Source organism: Delphinus delphis, chromosome 2, assembly GCF_949987515.2.
Source record: "Delphinus delphis chromosome 2, mDelDel1.2, whole genome shotgun sequence".
Classification (NCBI taxonomy): domain Eukaryota; kingdom Metazoa; phylum Chordata; class Mammalia; order Artiodactyla; family Delphinidae; genus Delphinus; species Delphinus delphis.
In genome coordinates, this window is record NC_082684.1 from 76,694,185 (window position 1) to 76,713,177 (window position 18,993).

The 18,993-nt window shown below is 42.4% G+C and overlaps 2 protein-coding genes across 3 annotated transcripts; both read right to left on the minus strand.

Annotated features, from left to right (window-relative positions):
* Positions 1-489: 489 nt before the first annotated feature.
* RNASE6 (ribonuclease A family member 6) lies at positions 490-5,439 on the minus strand. 2 transcript variants are annotated; one of them, XR_009518217.1, is made up of 2 exons: positions 5,218-5,439; positions 490-545 (listed from the first exon to the last, which is right to left on the minus strand). XR_009518217.1 is itself a non-coding variant. In XM_060003523.1 (2 exons), the coding sequence occupies exon 2, from the start codon at positions 4,825-4,827 to the stop codon at positions 4,366-4,368; it is 462 nt and encodes a 153-aa protein (XP_059859506.1). In that variant the 5' UTR covers positions 4,828-4,832; positions 5,218-5,439; the 3' UTR covers positions 4,063-4,365. The 2 variants fall into 2 exon arrangements, 1 of the variants encoding a protein (XP_059859506.1); XM_060003523.1 differs by lacking the exon at positions 490-545 and adding an exon at positions 4,063-4,832.
* An 8,424-nt stretch (positions 5,440-13,863) lies between these two features.
* On the minus strand, positions 13,864-14,510 carry LOC132419630 (epididymal secretory protein E3-beta). The gene has a single exon (XM_060003524.1). It carries the CDS (start codon positions 14,508-14,510, stop codon positions 14,070-14,072), a length of 441 nt encoding a protein of 146 aa, XP_059859507.1. The 3' UTR covers positions 13,864-14,069.
* Positions 14,511-18,993: the final 4,483 nt, after the last annotated feature.

The following is an 18,993-nucleotide window of genomic DNA, read 5'->3' on the forward strand; positions in this document are numbered from 1 at the left end:
TAAAATAAAAAGAAACCCACTAGTGTCAGGCATTGTACTAGGAACCAAGGATCTAAAGATGCAAATAGCATCTTTTTTTTTGCCTACATGACAATGTTGTCCTATTTCATACTCATCAGGTTGCCAAAAATGCAGGAGCATGATACTCTCATGTTTTGCCAGAGACAGGACATTGAGATGCAAAAACTCACATACCATAGTTTCTGGCAATATTATACAATCAATGCTTCAGTTAGTCTATCTGTCTAACAAATTACCCCCAAACTTGGTGGCACAAAACAATAATTTATTATGCTCCCAGTGGGTCAAAAGTTCAGATAGGACACAGTGGGGACAGCTTGTTTCTGTTCCAATGTCTGAGGCTGCAGCTGGAAGACTCAGAGGTTGGGAGCTGGAATCATCCGAAGGCTCATTCACCCACATGTTGAATGGTTGATGTTGGCTGATACCTTAGCTGGGCCTGTTGGCTGGAATATCTATACAAGGCCTCTCCACGTGGCACCATCTTCCTCACAGCATGATGATTGGGTCCAAGTGTGGGTGTCCTACAAGAGAGAGGGAAAGCCAGGCAGAAGCTGTATCACCTTTTATGACCTGGCTTTGGAAGTCATACAGTGTGACTTTCATCCCATTCTATTCATTAGAAGGGAGTTTCTAAGACTAACCCATACTCAAGGAAAGGGAACATAGACCCTTCTGATAGAGAAGAGTCAATATCACACTATAAGAAGAGCATGTAGAATGGGATATGTTGATATGGACATCTCTGAAAAATACAATCTGCTACAGTCAGTTTGTGAACAAAGAAGAACAAAGAACATCACTCGTTACCCAGTTATACAAGGATTAAGTCGCAACCCACTGCAGTCCACCACTGACAGGGCACCCTGCAGGGAACTGAGAATGAAAAACAGATGAGGTACTCTGTGCTTTGGAAAAACAAGTTCCTAGGTAGTTAGACGTGTATCTCAAGAATAATTTCAAAGACCCCTGATTCTTGCACCTTCCCAAACATAAAAAGTTCTAGTCCTCAGTAAGACCATGGATACAACTTAAACTCGCAATTCTTATGCTGAGTGTCTTTCTGTAAGTTGACAAGTTTCTTTGTACAGAGAAATGTACAAAGATATCATTGCAATGCTGCTTGTTAGGGTGGAAATTTGGGAATATCCCAAATATTCAACAATAGACGACTGGTAAATAAATGATGGTTTATTAATACAAAGGAACAAACAATACACCAGTAAAAATAAAAGAACAACAAAGATACATTTTAACGTCGATGAGTCTTAAAAACATTGTTGAGTGAACAAAAAAAGCAAGTTGCAGAATGATTTGTACTATATGATAGCATTTATATAAATTTCTTTTTAAATTGCACATGGAAACCCTATGTTTTGTTTATGAAGATATTATACATGAAATATAAGTATAAAAATAGGACTGGAAACACTTTAAATTTATAATTTCACCTGAGAAAAGTTAAGAGGAATGGGAATGGAGCGAGGAATAAAATGGACGCCAATGTTTTTATGTATATATATTTTTTTTAGATAGTGAGTAAACGAAAAACAATATTTATTTTGTGTGCTATATATTGGTTTGTATTTATCTACGTTGTTTAATTCTTTAAAAAATATTTATTTATTTGGTTGCACCAGGTCTTAGTTGTAGTAGGCGGACTCCTTAGTTGTGGTTCCAGTGCTCCTTAGTTACAGCTCCAGGGCTCCTTAGTTTCAGCAAGCTGGCTCCTTAGTTGTGGCATGCAAACTCTTAGTTGCGGAATGCACATGGGATCTAGTTCCCTGACCAGGGATCGAACCCAGGCCGCCTGCATTGGGAGAGCAAAGTCCTAGCCACTGCGCCACCAGGGAAGTAACTACATTGTTTAATTTTTGAAAGGTAATTCATCACGTTAAAAATGAAATTAGCCCATGAGAGAGGGCAAGGGAAGGACTTTATAAAATCCATCAAGTTACTTCCCTGCAGTCCAGTGGTTAAGACTCTGTGTTTCCAATGCAGGGGGTAAGTGTTTGATCAGGGAACTAAGATCCCACATGCTGTGTGGTGCGGTCAAAATAAGTAAATAAATAAAATAAAATCCATCAAGAAGTGTGAAGAGGGACTTCCCTCGTGGTGCAGTGGTTAAGAATCCGGCTGCCAATGCAGGGACATGGGTTCGAGCCCTGGTCCGGGAAGATCCCACATACTGCAGAGCAACTAAGCCAGTGTGCCACAACTACTGAGCCTGGGCTCTATAGCCTGTGAGCCACAACTACTGAAGCCCACTCACCTAGAGCCCTTTCTCCACAACAAGAGAAGCCACTGAAATGAGAAGCCGGCACACTGCAACGAAGAGTAGCCCCCGATCACTGCAACTAAAAAAAAAAAGTGTGAAGAGCTCCAGAAGAATTCCCCTCCTCATGAGCGTAAGCTTCCCCCTTCCTGTGAGGCTGTTTGGCCTTGTTTTTGCCACCCCATATGTGGGTTTTCCTCTGTAGGCTTGCCTCATACGTGGACGTCACGTTTTCTGCTTCTATTAGCCCTGTCTAGATAGTATGGTATCTTCCGAAAAAACCAAAAAAGCCAAACAGAAAAACACAAACGGAAAAGAAAGATAAGAATAATAAAAGAGAGAAAAAGGAAAAAAAAAAAAGGAAAAACACAAACCGTTATAAATTAAAAAGGTGACTTAAAGAATATTCACAGTATTGAATTTATCAATGAAACAGTTTTCGATTGTATACTTTTTTACCCCAATGGAACTAGTTAAAGTATCCATCTAAGGCAGTAAGTAAAGCAGTAAGAGGGGCATAATATTTTACTGGCTCCACATCCTCTAGTCAATATAAATTTTTTTAAAAGTACAGTGTCGGGCTTCCCTGGTGGCGCAGCGGCTGAGAGTCCGCCTGCCGATGCAGGGCACACGGGTTCGTGCCCTGGTCCGGGAGGATCCCACATGCCGCGGAGCGGCTGGGCCCGTGAGCCATGGCCGCTGAGCCTGCGCGTCCGGAGCCTGTGCTCCGCAACGGGAGAGGCCACAGCAGTGAGAGGCCCGCATACAGCAAAAAAAAAAAAAAAAAAAAGTACAGTGTCCTCTGACCTGATACTCAAATTCTATTTCCACACCCTGTGAGTAAGAGATATGTACTGAATTGTCTACTTAGCTCATTTTCCCTGGGAACTTTGGCATCTCTAAGCCAGAGCTAATCCTCCTGGCACCAGGCTTGGCCCCAGGATGCCATTATAAACATGGACCCTGAAGCTCCTCAGGGCTTCCTGTGTCTTTTGAGTCTCATATCTTTGTAGCACTCCCATATGTACATATGTAACTAAAACTGTTTTTTTCCTGTTGATCTATCTTTTTATTACAGGGGGTATCTCAGCCAAAAACCTAGAAGGGTTTATGAAAAATTATTTTTCCTCCCCTACACATAGGACCTAAATTCTTAATCCCAGTCCTTCCATCTCTAAATCAGATACCTGTTCCAAAGCCCCAATGTTTCTGTGATATTTCACTATCTGAGTAGGGCAAGAATGTTTTTAGTGTCCCAGTGCTTTTTTTTTTACCCCCCTTGATCTATGCTTTCTCTTTGTCCATTCCAATAGACAACAGGAGAATTGACTCTAAGGCTACAGTGGATTATTATCCCTACTACTATTTATATTTAAAACATTATCTGATTAATTATAGAGGCAAATAGTTAAGATCTAGGATGCCTCAGTTACCAGCGTTAGAATCTGTGAAAATACCATCAACATTGAGTATCAGTGCCACCTCCAAACAACCATAGACAATGGTTTCAAGGGAAATATGTAAAGCCATGAGCAGAGTTTGAAGGGATGGAGAACTTTCTTGCTCCAAAGTCCCAGAGACACGGGGGTGAGGGAGTGGCAGAGGCCCCAGGTTGCCAAATAACTTCAAAGGTTGCCTAGGGCCAAAATCGTTCTCCTTGGAATGCTGGTAAATGCAGGCCTAGATAGCTCCAGGCTGGCAATGATGTGAAAGGGAACACGCTTCCAAACACACTTATACACACACTCATTAGAATGCAACAGAACATGGTTTTATTTCTGTGAACACAATACAACAAAAGTTGGCCGAAGTTCTAAGGCTGAAAATATGGAGACCCGGACCCTTCTTTGCCCTCTTCCCTACTATCTTCCTTCAAAACCTAGAGCTCCAAAGCAGAAAAGAATCCTACATATTTTTTGTCCCAACTCTGGTCTATCCTCATCACCCTAATTTTTCCAATACCCTCCTTTTTCCTTCTATGGGAACCAGGAAAATCAACAAAAGAAAAGAAAAATCAGAAGAGATCGTAAGAGAATTTGTGCCAAGTGAGAGGGAAAATGATGGAAACTTTAAACAATCTTGTCTAAGTGTACAGGAACCAAATGATAAGGAGGGTCGCTCTTCTGAGGGGGGTCACAGGCAACAATGAAGAGCTTGTATTGGGTGCCATCTCGGTAGCGGCAGTCAGGGTACTTCCCCGCAGTGAGACTGCACTGAGTCAGGTTAACAGGCTTTGGACTCTGGTGGCAGTTGTGCCGCCCATTCTTACAGACGATGTGGGGCAAATCACAGACAGCAGCCACGTCCTGGAAGGAGTTGTGCAGAAAGGTGTTTTGAGGCTTACAGTGCTGAGTATAATTATTGACACTGCTCATTGCCTTGTTGCACTGGAGAAGCCTTGGCTGTATATGCTGAATTTCAAACCAGCGAGCCTTGGTGAGATGCTTAGGCAAAGCACAAAGTGGACACACTGACCACCATAGTCCCAGCAGCAATAGGAGAGGAAAGCATCCCAGAAGACCTGGCCCCATCTTTTCTGTGTAAGGAGAGAGAAAATAATGGTAGTAGCAAAAACAATAAGAGCAAAATGATCACTCATAACCATTTAGATTTTTATTCTGCCTTTTAAGATTTCATAGCTCTTTTTTGTTTGTTTGTTTTTAACCATCTTCTTTCTCACTCGAGTCTCACAATTCTAAAGAAACTAAAGCCCAGTGAGGAGGAATTTGAGGTAAGACGATCTTTTCTCTGACTGGTAGATCTCGTTCTTCTCTTTGTCCTGCACTCATGCGTTTGATGGTCCTCATGTCAGAAACCTTGTCTCTTCCCTCCTGAAATATTTACCCTCCATCTATCTGACCTGGATCTCCCAGCCATCTTCACTGGCCACTCTCCCCAGCCCTGGGGGCTTCTGCTCTTACCAGGTCTCCGCGCTGGGGCTCCCGCTGAGAACAGCAGCAGTAGTTAGTCCCAGGCTCAGAGCTTTCGTCTGTTGTTCTTCTCCCAGGTGTGCAAGGCTGCCTGCGTGTGGCAGGGGAAGGGTCCTGAGCCCTAGGAAAGAGAAGACTGGGGCTTGGAAGATGAACTTGTTGACAGTGTGGATGAGACTCTTAGACTTTCAAACTTGCTGTTTAATGAGTGTCAATAACACTGTAAATGCAGGGAGAGAAAGCTTACTTAAAGAAACAGTGAGACTCAAAACACAGTTTTGAGGAACTGATCACTTCCTGATATGAGTTGGTGCTTCCTCCCTGACTTGAAGCTTCAGTTTTTTGAAGTTTTATGGTTTCATTTCCTTAGGAGAAAATGCACATGAAAATCTGATATAATAACTGCCATGTACTTGGTATGTGAGCTTCAAACATAGACTTGAATGAATTATTCCTTTATGTGTATGTTTATTGGGCCAGATACTGGGCTACTCTGATTCGGGAGCTTGTGATCTAATGAAAGAGACAGTCAGGTAAATGGACCAATGCACAATATATTAACAAATATAAATAGCACTTACAGCTGTGATCAAGGAAACTACAGGTAACTGTGTGGATACAGTAGAGAGGAGGTATTTTTGGAGGGCACAACACCGGCACTGAGTTTTGAAGATTAATTAGAAATTAGGTGAAGAAGATGGTAAGGGCAGCCCAAAGAGGAAACTGTGTGAAGAGACCCATACATATGAAGAAGGGCACATTTAGGGTATTTGCCTCTTAAATCTGTTCTTGCCTTTCCATTGGTGCTGCAATATCCTTATTCAGAACCTTATTGTCTCATAGAGGACTCACATAAAAGTTTCCTACATGGACTCCCTGCCTCTAGTCTCTTTTCCTTCCAATCCATTCTACATATTAATACTTCCAGATTAGTATTTCTTGAGCATAAATATAACAGTGAAACACTCTTGCCCAGTACTTTTAATGGCTCCAATAATCTTTAGGATAAAAAGTATTTCTTTTTATAGCAAAGTTGCAAGATACAAGGTTAATATACGAAAATTGCTTTCTTATATACCAGCAATGAACAACTGGAATTTGAAATAAAAAAAAAAAGAAACTAACATTTATATTAGCACCAAATAAAAATGAAATACTTAGGTATAAATCTCATAAAATATGTACAAGATCAATATGAGGAAAACTATAAAACTCTGATGAAATAAATCAAAAGAAGATCTAAATAAATGGAGAGATATTCCATGTTCATGCTGAAGGAAATCAGAATATGTAACCCCCCAAAAATGGCTATTTGACATAAAAATTATTTTGCACTGAAGGCAATTAAGAATCATGAAGTGCAGAAAAAGCTCCCCGCTTTTTGTCCAAAGCCAGAAAATAAATTCTCTTTTTACTGGAGATAGACCCTCAACCTCCCAGAGAGGGCACCAGAGGAATCTGCGAAAGAATCTTGAAACTAACCCTTATCTTTCTAGTTACTTCTTCACCATTTACTAACCATACACCAAACCCCTTTGTCTTGTCTTGTCTCCAATTCTTTACAAATATCTTGTTTCTTGGGCTAAAAGGTACAAAAGCTTCCTGCTCTTTTCACGTATTTGGATTTTTCTTTCTCTTGTGAATGCTCCCATGTACATGTAAATATTTAATAAAATTTGTATGCTTTTCTCCTATTGATCTGTCTTTGTCAGTTGAATTTTCAGACCCAGCCAGAGACCCTAAGAGTGTTGAGGAAAACGTTCTTCCCATACAATGACATTATGCACTTGTCAAAACGTGTACAACATGAAGAACGAATCCTAGTGTAAATTGTGGACTTTATTAATACTGGTTCATCAAATATAACAAAAGTACCACAGTAAAATAAGATATTAATAATAAGAAAATTGTGAACAGTGTGGTTAGGAGAGGAGGGAGGGAAGAGAGGCATATGGGAGCTCTTTGTACTTTCTACTCAATTTTTCTGTAAATCTAAAATTGCTCTGAACAAATAAGTCCATCACTTAAAGAAAAAAACATTTTTAAGATGTCTGTTCACAACATTGTAAAGCAACAATACTCCAATAAAAATTAATAAAAAAGGAGTAAAAAAATAAGTCTTTTTGCCTAGTGCTCATATATCTTATTCTACATCCTATGTATTAGAACAGTCCTCCTTCTCTCTGCAGTTCCACAACTTGATTGTACACCAAACCCACTACAGAGGAAAACAATACCGAGTTACCCACGTCCTTAAGTAGGGGTCTCCTAACCCTGGCCTCACATCAGAATTGCCTATGAAAAGTTTTAAAATGCCAAGATCCTAGGCCTACTGAATCAGGATCTTGGGGATGGACGTCTTTGCATATCTATATTTGATTAACTCCACAGTGATTCTGTTACCCATTCTTTGTAGAGAACCATTTTTCTTGACTGACATTGATTTTCACCCAATGTCCAAGTTCTTAAGACTGGTCTTAGGCTTGATTCTGAGATAAAGTCCTCCTGAGTGCTACTTCCTCCTCAAGGGATATACATAACAACGTATCTTTGAATTCTTGTACAGGAACTAAGGCTCCCACCCAGGTGGAGGATGGTAGCTTCAAGCTGAGCACAAGTTCTGGAGCACCACCCTGTTGCCTCACCACCAACCAATCAGAAGAAAGTCCCACACCCTGCAGCCCTCACCCCAAATTTTGCCTTTAAAAATTCCTCCCTGAAAACCATCAGAGATTTCAGGTCTTTTGAGCATGAGCCACCCCTTTCTCCTTGCTTGGCCCTGCAATAAACCTTTCTCTGCTCCAAACTTTGATGTTTCAGGTTGTTTGACATCACAGTGTATCAGGCACAACAACTTGGGTTTGACAACACGCTGGGCTAAAGAAAGTGAGTATTTCCTGTAGGATAAGCACTAGTATGCATGGCAGAAGGCATGATGAGGATCACAAAGGTTGCAGATAGAGTTTATCCTTTAGGTTTATTTTGTTTGCAAGCAACACAAATTTGAGCTAATTTGAGAGGGAAATTTTTAAGTGATAGTGAAACTGCACAACCCAGGTTGGGACTTGAACCCACTGCCTTTTTTTAAAAAAAAAATTTTATTTATTTATTTTGGCTGCCCTGGGTCTTAGTTGTGGCATGTAGGATCTTTGTCATGGCATGCAGACTCTTAGTTGCAGCATGCATGGAGGATCTAGGTCCTCGACCAGGGATTGAACCCGGGCCCCCTGCATTGGGAACACAGATGAAGTCTTCCCCACTGGACCACGAGGGAAGTCCCATGAACCCACTGTCTTTTAGTTGAGATCACACACTTGGTCTCAGGACTTAATGAAGCTCAGGTTCTTTATGACTCAAGGCAGAAAGAATTCAGTGAGAAAAAAAAGAGATGGGTAAGAAGTGGATCTATTTAGAGAGATACACATTCCAGAGACACAACGTGGTCTGTCTCAAAAGGCGAGAACAGCCTTGGGAGAAACACACTCCACAGACAGAGTGTGGGCCATCTCAGAAGAGGGCAAGAGGCCCCCAGATATGGGGTGGTTAGTTTTTATGGGCTGGGAAATTTCACAGGCTAATGAGTGGGAGGATTATGCCAACCATTTTGGGGAAGAGGTGGAGATTTCTAGGAACTGGGCCACCACCCACTTTTTGACATTTTATGGTTAGCCTTGGAACTGTCATGGCACCTGTAGGTGTGTCATTTAGATGCTAATGTATTACAGTGAGTGTATAATGAGGCTCAAGGTCCACTGGAAGTCAAATCTTCCACTCTCTTGGATCTAGTTGGTTCTAACCAGTTTATGTCATATCCTCAAGGGCTATGTCATTCTTTTAGAGGTTGTGCCCTGTCTGCTTCCCTCCTGTTTCAGTAGTAGTGGGAATAGGGTGGGGATTTATTGGAAAAATCTGGGAGAGATTACAATATGAAAAAATATAGCAGAAGGATCAGTCTTTGGAAATAGCTGGAACCCAAGAAGCTCGGGTGAGCTGCAGAGCTGTGCCAAATGGGCATGAATCCACTTCAAATTTTTTAAAAATCCTTGCATCACTACTTGAGATTTAGACTCTGAGGACAGCGTAGAGAATGAAAAAAAAATCATCTTTTCCTTTTTTCCTTCTCAGTTCTCAGCTAGGGCCTCTATAACAAAAGACAGATTAACAAGAGAAAAACAGAAGTTTATTAGCATGAATATACCACATATACATGGGAGAAGCTCAGGGATGAGTAACTCAAGGAGGTGGCTAGAACTTGGGTTTACTTTCCATCTTCAGCTAAAACAAAGAAGGAAGAGTGTGGAGGAGGCAAATTATGGGAAGGTGACCAGGAAAAGTACAGTAAACAAGGATAGGGTTTGTTATGCAGATTTAAGTCTGTGGCTTCTCCATTGATGAGTTTCTTGTGATTTAGAGTCATCTTTTTCTTCCTGTACAGAGAGGGAAACATGCTTACAAATAGAGATTTCCTTGGTAATTGTAAATTTCCCTTACATAAGGGTAATTTATACTCTGTTTTCAAAGTTTCTCCTTTATCTACTGTTTCTCAAAATAATCCTATGTCGAAGAGGTACATTCTGGTCTCCTATAAGAGACAGTTCAGTTAGCCTACCTTGGGTCTCATTACTATTGTTTGGCTCAGTAGAGGAGATTGGGAAACTTAAAGGACAGCCCCACCAATGTGCACACAAAAAGGGGAAAGATAGTTCCTTAAGGGAAATGAATATGCCTCTTTCCAAACAGGGGAAGTGGATGTGAGAAAGTCTAAGCAACAACACAAGGCTATTATCCTATGTAGACCTGAAACAAATAGACTGCCAGCTATTTCTCCAGCAAAGACAGGTTTATTCAGGATCAGCAGAGAATTGTAATTTGGGGTCTGCAACCATGGCAAGCCATGTGCAAGTCCCTGCACAGCAAGGGAAAGAGACTGCTTTAACAGAGAGAAGAAAATTGGGAGGGCTATAGTAAACAAAGAGTGCATAGCTTTTCATTGGCTGAGTCCTTGCCAGGAAAGAAGACAACTCTTTCTTCTTCCAGTTTGCTTCAGCTATGGTCACAGGGTGTGAGAGCTCCTCCTTCTGGTCTTCCAACTCTAGTTAATTAAGGTTTCTGTTTATTAATTTTTTATAACGAATTGTGCTTAAATTCATTTTCCTCCTATACTGTTTTGAACCATCATCTTATAACCTTTTAATAAAAGCAATTTTTTAAATTTAAATTTATTTATGTTTGGTTGCATTGGGTCTTCGTTGCTGCGTGCAGCTTTCTCTAGTTGCAGCAAGCGGGGCTACTCTTTGTTGTGGTGCACGGGCTTCTCATTGCGGTGGCTTCTCTCGTTGCGGAGCACGGGCTCTAGGTGCGCGGGCTTCAGTAGTTGTGGCACGTGGGCTCAGTAGTTGTGGCTCGCGGGCTCTAGAGGGCAGGCTCAGTAGTTGTGGCATGTGGACTTAGTTGCTCCGCGGCGTGTGGGATCTTCCCGGAGCAGGGCTTGAACCTGTGTCCCCTGAATTGGCAGGCAGATTCTTAACCACTGCGCCACCAGGGAAGTCCCTAAAAGCAAATTTTAAAGAGTTTTTTAAAATGAGGTATTTGTGAAAACTTATTGTAGGACAGCGGAAGAGACAACCCTAAAATATGACTCTAGGAGACCAGAATATGCCAGTACATTTTGAAGCAGCATTTATCAAGTGAGAAAAACAACCAGTATTTCCCCACATGTCAAATGATCGTTGATGAAGAACTATTACCCAAAAACTGAGTTTGTCTCTTGGTGGATGTCGAGCCAAAAGATACAACCAAGCCAAAGAGCAGGAGAAGGAAGGATTTATGATTACTTGCAGCAGGTAAGGAGAACACTGGGAATCTTTCCCAAAACAGTCTCCCTGGAACAGCAAAACTGGGGAAGTTTTAAGCTAAGGGTATATGCATATTCATGAAGGGGCTTGAGCAGAGGAGAATTCAGCATAGAACTGGGGAAAGGTTGACAGAGTCCAAGCTTTAGCTGACTGAAGTCAGGAACGTCAACAGCATCATTCTGTCCTCCACCTGGGTGTGGGCCTTAGTTCCTAGAGAACGCAAAGACTTTATCAGATTGTAATGTATGTCCCTTGAGGAGGAACTGAGATTCTGTTTTATTGCTGAACTATTGTTTCTTGACTGCTTTTCCTTTGTTCCTGCATTCCCTTACTTCCCTTAAGATCCTGTGGCCAGGCTTAGACCGCAAAATGGCTTAGGCTAAAATGGCTTCTCTTATGTCAAGAAAACCCTTCCTGGTTCTCTTTCTCCAGGGACCCCCTACCCTATCTGCTTACAGAACTGCTGTTTAACACTAATCTCTTGTGAATTTGGTGGGTAGAGGTCATCATCTCCCAGGTATCTGCTCATTCCCAAGTACACTGAAAAAATGGCAAAGCTGAGGAGCTATGCTTGGAGCACGATGACCAATCTAGATTCACTGGCTACTCGTTGAGGCCCGAGCTCCAGGAAGGTGTTGTTGGGGAGGATTTTTTTTCCTTTTTTCCCTTCTAGGATATTTGGCTCATCTCATAATTCAATGATATAAGACAAACTGACAGGAGAAAACAAACAAAAGTTTAATAACACGTGTAATACATGGCGGAGACCCAGGTAAACTGAGTAACTTGCCAAAATGGCTGGGGCCATCACCTTAAATATCACCTTCGGCTAAAGACAAAAGGAGATGTTGGGGAGGGAAATCTATGGGAGATGACCAGGAAAACACAGGAAACAAGGATTATGTTGTTGTGGTACGCGGGCCTCTCCCGTTGTGCAGCACAGGCTCCAGACGCCCAGGCCCAGCGACCATGGCTCACGGGCTCAGCTGTTTCGCGGCATGTGGGATCTTCTCGGACCGGGGCACGAACCCACGTCCCCTGCATCAGCAGGCGAACCCTCAACCACTGCACCACCAGGGAAGCCCAAAGATAATGTTGTTTTGCAGACTTATCATTGTCTTGTCCACCACTAAGAGTTTCTAGAGAATGAGTCCCGTCCCCCACCCCCCCACCGCTTCCTGGTACAGCAGGAAGACACCCTTACAAATGGAGATTTCTCTTTTACCTGTAAATGTCTCTTACAAAAGAGTGACTTCTATTTGGTTTTCAGAGCTCCTCTCATATCTGCTGATTCTTAAAAAATAACCAGGCTAAAATAATCCTTATACCAAAGAGACATATTTTAGGGTGGAAAATTCTGTTCCCTTATAGTGTGCAGCTTAATTTAAAGTGTCATCTAATTTAAAATGTTTATACCCTGGTCTTTGTTCTAATTGTTTCAAGGCTTGAGTCATTCAGTGATGCAGGAGGCTGAAGAACACAGGGTCCTTTAATGTTCAGTATCTCTCCTTCGCATACCTGCCCAGGCAAAATTATACGAAGCGAACATTTCTCTTACTCTGTATCTCTATCTCTCATTTAGCAAACAGAATTTCTGTGGACCTTACTTACTTGTGTTTCAACATTTCCTTCTCCAATCTACTTCCTCTTTCCTCCAACAAAATGCAAGTCTTAAGCCCCACTCTTTTTTTTTTTTATTTTAATTTTTGGCTGCGTTGGGTCTTAGTTGCTGTGCGCAGGCTTTCTCTAGTTGTGGTGGCGAGCGGAGGCTACCTTTCACTGCGCTGCGCGGGCTTCTCATTGCGGTCGCTTCTCTTGTTGCAGAGCACGGGCTCTAGGCGCGTGGGCTTCAGTAGTTGCAGCTCGCGGGCTCAGTAGTTGTGGCATGCAGGCCCTAGAGGGCACGGGCTTCAGTAGTTGTGGCTCATGGGCTTAGTGGCTCCGCAGCATGTGGGATCTTCCCGGACCAGGAATCGAACCCGTGTGTCCTGCATTGGCAGGCAGATTCTTAACCACTGTGCCCAGGGAAGTCCCTAAGCCCCACTCTTGATGAGAGTTTCATTTTAAAGTCCTCTAGCCCTACCCTATATCTCTGCCAAGTGAAAACGGTTTTTATCAGATAAACTCATTTGTGTTCATATCTTCTACTTAATGTATTATTCATCAGGAAACATACATGCTACCGTAACTCATCTAAAATGCAATAGCCTCCTTACAGACATTCTTAAAGAAATCCAGGGAGAGGAGACAATTGATGGGCACTCGTCATGTTTGTTTTGTCAAAGTCAAAATTAAAATACCAAGTCAAAGGATAGAAAGGAAGAAAATCAGTGTTGACTGAGCACCTGCTACGTGCCAGGAACATGCTACATATTTTGTACCTAATCAGCTCTGGCCACACCCATCAATCTGGGTGGGTATGGGAACTCAGCATATCCCCACAATCAATGCCTAGGTCACAACTTTTCCCCAGCTTAGCACATAAACAGTTATACTTTCATCATACACACAAGTCTATTACACATATTAGACACACACATATAATACACTTTAAACCTACATACAGCACAAATCACATTCAAGCGTAAGCTATATAACTCACAGTTATAACACCCGTGCTAATCACACGACACATAAATAAATTTCACACATTGGAATGATAAAATTTATTTAGGGATGGGAAGATCATTCCACTTGCAAAGTTATAAGGAGAGTCAATATCAGGAAAATTCCTGGGTTAGTCAAAAAGAGATTCCATATGAGCTGAATCTTTTCAAAAATGTAGAAGTAAATCAGGTAAATAAGGACAGAAGGGTGTTCCAGGCAGAGAAACAACATAGGCAAAGTTACGATAGTAAGAAACCACGTGAAACATAACTCTCAGTAGTTGCAAAACATTGGCAAATAAATGCAAGGGCTCTTGGTGCAGGGAGGGACCACCACTTGGGAAGCACTGAACGCTAAAACCTGTGGGTGTGGGTCAACTTTCTAGTTGCTGATATCCTCTAACAACTGCATGTCCTCTATGTCATCAACAAACCCATTCATGCCACAATGGAATTCAATGTAGCTGTAGCTCTTGTAATCTTTGTAGTTGTTTTTGCTATTCTTCCGGTAGCACTTGAGTGTTTTGAAGGGATATGGGGCCCATATATATACACTTCTGTAGTGATCTCTCCAGTTCCTGATGCATATATGCTCAATCTTGTGCCATACGGTATAGACGAAGATGTGATAGTTCTCGTCTTTTGAAACACCTCTTTCCCTCATCAGATCACTGCACTTGTACTTGCTGAATTCCCAGTTTGTGCTAGGGTGGTGCTGTTTCACGAATTCCCTCCAGGAAACGTTCTGGCTGTGTACAAGGAGCCCACATAGAGGGAACAGCAGGGCCAAGAGAGGGCCTAGGACCTTTAGAGAGGATGCCATCTCAGTCACCAGGGCCACCTGTCGGGGTACAGGGAAGAGAGAGGAAGCACTGCTGAGCTCTACCTTAAAATTCCTCTCTGCCAACGTAGGCCCTTCAACCAAATTTTATCATTTGGTTCCCAGGCTAGAAGGTGATAACTCTCATTAGATAATTAAGTTTATAAGAACTGAAAATATGTTACAGCCTGAGTGAGATAAGCACAAAGTTGTAAAAAACTGATGAAGTTCATTTTGAGAATTCCAAGTACCTCCTGTCTGCCATCTCTTCCACCTGAACTGAGGAACCAATCACCCTCTAGCTAGCTGTTTTGCAGTCCAGATCGATTCTTTTTTTTTTTTTCAATATTTATTTATTTATTTTGGCTGCACCGGGTCTTAGTCGCTGCATGCGGGATCTTTTAGTTGCAGCATGCGGACTTCTTAGTTGCAGCATGCGGACTTCTTAGTTGCAGCATGCATGTGGGTTATAGTTCCCCGACCAGGAGTCAAACCTGAGCCCCCTGCATTGGGAGCTCGGAGTCCTACCCACTGGACCACAAGGGAGTCCCCAGATCAATTCTCAAAAGAGCATGTGTCCTAAAGAAAATGGTATTTTAAGCCCTATGTCTGTGAGGTGGAAAGTGTTGTTGCCTCTTAAGGGGATACAGAAGATGAATAGAGACTTGGGAGATATTTTTGAAGCAGGAAGGCTTTGGTTCCTTGAAATCTGAGGCTGCAACTACGCTGACTCTGCAAGATGGTGCTTACCAGGATCTTGACTTCTTTAAGATACTTCCCCAAAGCCTGTGTGAAACATGTTATCACTTGTGACTACCCACATCCCTTCTCAGAGGCCACTTCCCTAATTATCATCATTATAAATGATCTTGATCTATTGTTAAGAAGGTCATCATAAAGGAACTCCAGTTTTGAAATATTGTTCTAATCAATCAAGTACCAAAATTGAAACTGCCCTCACAACAGCTACTCTGGTCAAAATTAGAGCAGAGAGTTGCTTGAAAAAGTCTTCCCTTTAAACTAGCTCTCTGTCGTCATTTACCATGAGGAGTATACCCGGCCCTGTGGAATTTCTAACCTGATTCTCAACTCTCTGAGTGTGATGTCCTCAGATGGGCTTAATAATAACTCCCTCACAAACCTGTAAGAGGCTAATAAGATACGTGTACTGAGAGCGTATCTGAGAATGTCAAGTACTCCATCAAACAGAGCGCAAGGGGTAGGCACGTTCTCATTTGTGGCACCCTACCCCTGGCTCAAAAGGCCTAAATAGGATGAAGAGAAGACCAGGATTCAAGCTGCTTCAATGTACAGTTGGCCCTCTGTATCTATTTGTTCTGTACCCAGGAATTCAACCAACCACACCATGGATTAAAAATAGTCCCCCCTCAAAAAAAAAATCCAGAAAGTTCTAAAAAGTAAAACTTGAATTTGCTGTGTGCTGCCAACTATTTACATAGCATTTACATTGTATTTACAGTTATTTACATTGTATTAGGTATTATAAGTAATGTAGAGATGATCAAAGCATATAGGAGCATGCGCGTATGTTAGATGCAAATACTACGTACACCATTTTATATAAGGGACTTGAGCAAGCTTGGATTTTGGTATCCTGGGCATGGGGGGTCCTGGACCAATACCCCCCATGGATACTAAGGGACAATGGTATTATGCTCAGGAAGATTGGAGAAGAAGTGGGGAGGGATGGAAGAGTGGAGAGAGGCTCCAAGAACTGTTTCAGTGAGATTAACGCTGAGTTGAGTCCAGGTCTTTGGTTCTTACAAGTTGAGTCACTGTCTATTCTTTTTTTTGTGTGTGTGGTACGCGGGCCTCTCCTGTTGCAGAGCACAGGCTCCGGATGCGCAGGCTCAGCGGCCATGGCTCACGTGCCCAGCCGCTTCGCGGCATGTGGGATCTTCCCGGACCGGGGCACGAACCCGTGTCCCCTGCATCGGCAGGCGGACTCTCAACCACTGCGCCACCAGGGAAGCCCGGGTCACTGTCTATTCTTAATTCCACCATCTAGAAGTCCAATCAAGCCCCTTACAGTGTTCCTGGGCCTTTCCCTCTAAGCATCCTCGGCACCAACCCTTCTAAACGTAACTCACCCTATTCAGATCCAACACTCCTGCCACTGGCTGTAGTAGGGATCAGTTTATGGATCTAAAGAGCAGAGAGTCTGTGTCTTTCCCCTTTTCTTAGAGCCAAGAAGTCTGCAGCAGTGAAGGAAGGAAGGAATAGCAGTGGGAGGTACAGTGTTCCAACTGATTGGCAGTGGGGTGGGGGCGAGGCACAGCCTCACTAAGAGAACCAGTTCCTATGGCGTCTCATCTAGACTCCTTGGGTTCACTGTGAGAATAGCCTGGAGCAAAGGTGTCAAACGCCGAAGACTGACTTGTGGGCATAAAGGAATTGCAAGGCCTTGGGTAACACCAGAGAAGGGTTATCTAGAGTTATCAGGAGACAACCAGAGATCTGGCTCCTAAACTCATTTCCCAACCAACTTCTAGGGGAAATTCCCTGGATGGCTATGTTCCATGGGAACTTCAGTGAGGAAAACCACATCTGGAGTTGTAAACGGTGGGACTTCCATTGAGAGGTGAAAAGTATCTAGTCAAAGGCACAGTTTGCGGATAAAGTGAGATCCTTGAATGTGTTTCCTATGAACGTATTTCTTCAAGGGCTGTTCCTAGCTAAGCCTCCTTGGTTGAATTTCTCACTGGGCCACCTTGTTATCAGAATGCCATAAAGGGTAGCGGAATATGCCACCCCAAAATATGCCTCTGAGGGGAGCAACATTTGCCTCCCCAAAATGTGTCACTTCGGCATGTGGATTATTTTGAGCTGAAAAGAATCACGGCATACAAGACTCAGGAAGAACCATTGACCTCCCCTCTAACTACCTAAAAGAATTATGAACAAAGAATACCATCTGCCATTTCAGTAAACAAAGGATATTGAAACCATCAAGCCAGCAACCACTGCAGCCACCCGCAACGGTGCCCCCTGAGGGGAATTCAGGATGGAGATAAACAGGATACTGGCCCTAGATAGTCAAGGTGCATCTCAAAGGAAAGATTTCAATGAGCCCAGACTCTTGCATCTTCTTATACATAGAAAAGTGCTAAATTCATTAAACTTAAGATGCCTGGTTTTTCTTTAATTAACAGTAATCTTTTGATGTTCCAACTACCTCTTGGGTTTTTTTTTTTTTTGAAAAACTCCTATATATCCTGGCTCCTCCCTAACCTCTTCAAAACAGCCCCTCAAGGCTATCTGAGAGGCTGTCTCCCAAGCTTAGGTCCTCAGTAAGTCCACCAAATAAAACATAATTCTCATCTTTTAGGTTGTGCATTTTTTTCAGTCGACAGAATGTAGGTAGGGGACTTGTTCCAGGAAGACAGTTACACCATGGATAATTATAGTATAATATGAACTAGGTGTGTAGACAGGGAGGAACCTAGCAAAGTCTGTTTGTTAAAATTTCTCTCTGTCCCACTGTCTCTACGAGGCTCAACAAATATTTGTTTACCACCATTTGCTCCTTTCAACTTTGGTGAATTTCCTTCCTTCCGGTAATACTATCCCCAACATCCTCTTTTGTCTTTAGCTGAAAATGGTATTTGAGGTATCAGCTTGGGCCACTGGGGGAGTTTTAGTCAGCTTTCTTGGGTATCTCCCAAGCATACAGGAAATATACATTTTGTTAAGCTTCTGTTTGTTTTTTGTAAAAATAATAATAATAATAAATAGAAATCTCAATTAAATAGAGTCAGGAGACCAGAAGGGGGAGCTCTCATGCTCTATGAGGATAGCAGAGCCAACAGGAAGAAGAGAGATTTCCTCTTCTTTCCTGGCTCAGAAATTAAGAGACTGTCACAACTCAGCCAACAAAAAGCCATGCTCTGTTTACTATAGCCCTCCCAACTTCCTTTTCTCCTCTATAAAATTCTCTCCATTTTTGCTGGAGACTTGCATGTGGCTCACCATGGTTGTAGACCTCAAATTGCAATTCTTTGCTGATCCCAAATAAACCTATTTTTTGCTGGAGAAATAACTGGCAGTCTGTTTGTTTTAGGTCAACATTTTCTCTTGTTAATCTATCTCTTATTACAGGGGGATCTCATCCAGGTCTCAGAACCTAGAAGGATAGAGGGAAAATTCTTTTTCCTGTCCTATAGTCAGAATGCTTAGTTTATATCCAGAACTTGTCTTCAAAGCATGTTCGTAGCAATGCCATCCTGTTTCTTCTCTTGGAATGGGAAATATGTCATCAGGATTAGATGCGGACGTGTTGGTATTTACAGAAACTCTGGTGCACTGTAAACCCTAGCTCATGTCAAGTATTCCTTGAATAACGGGGAATCATGTGCTGATAGTCTAGACGGGGATCGTCTCAGAGGACGCTGTAAATCCAACTACTCTAGTTCTTTGGGTGAAGAGCGGGGGTAAAAAGGCAAGAATTCTGGGCACCTGGGTATGG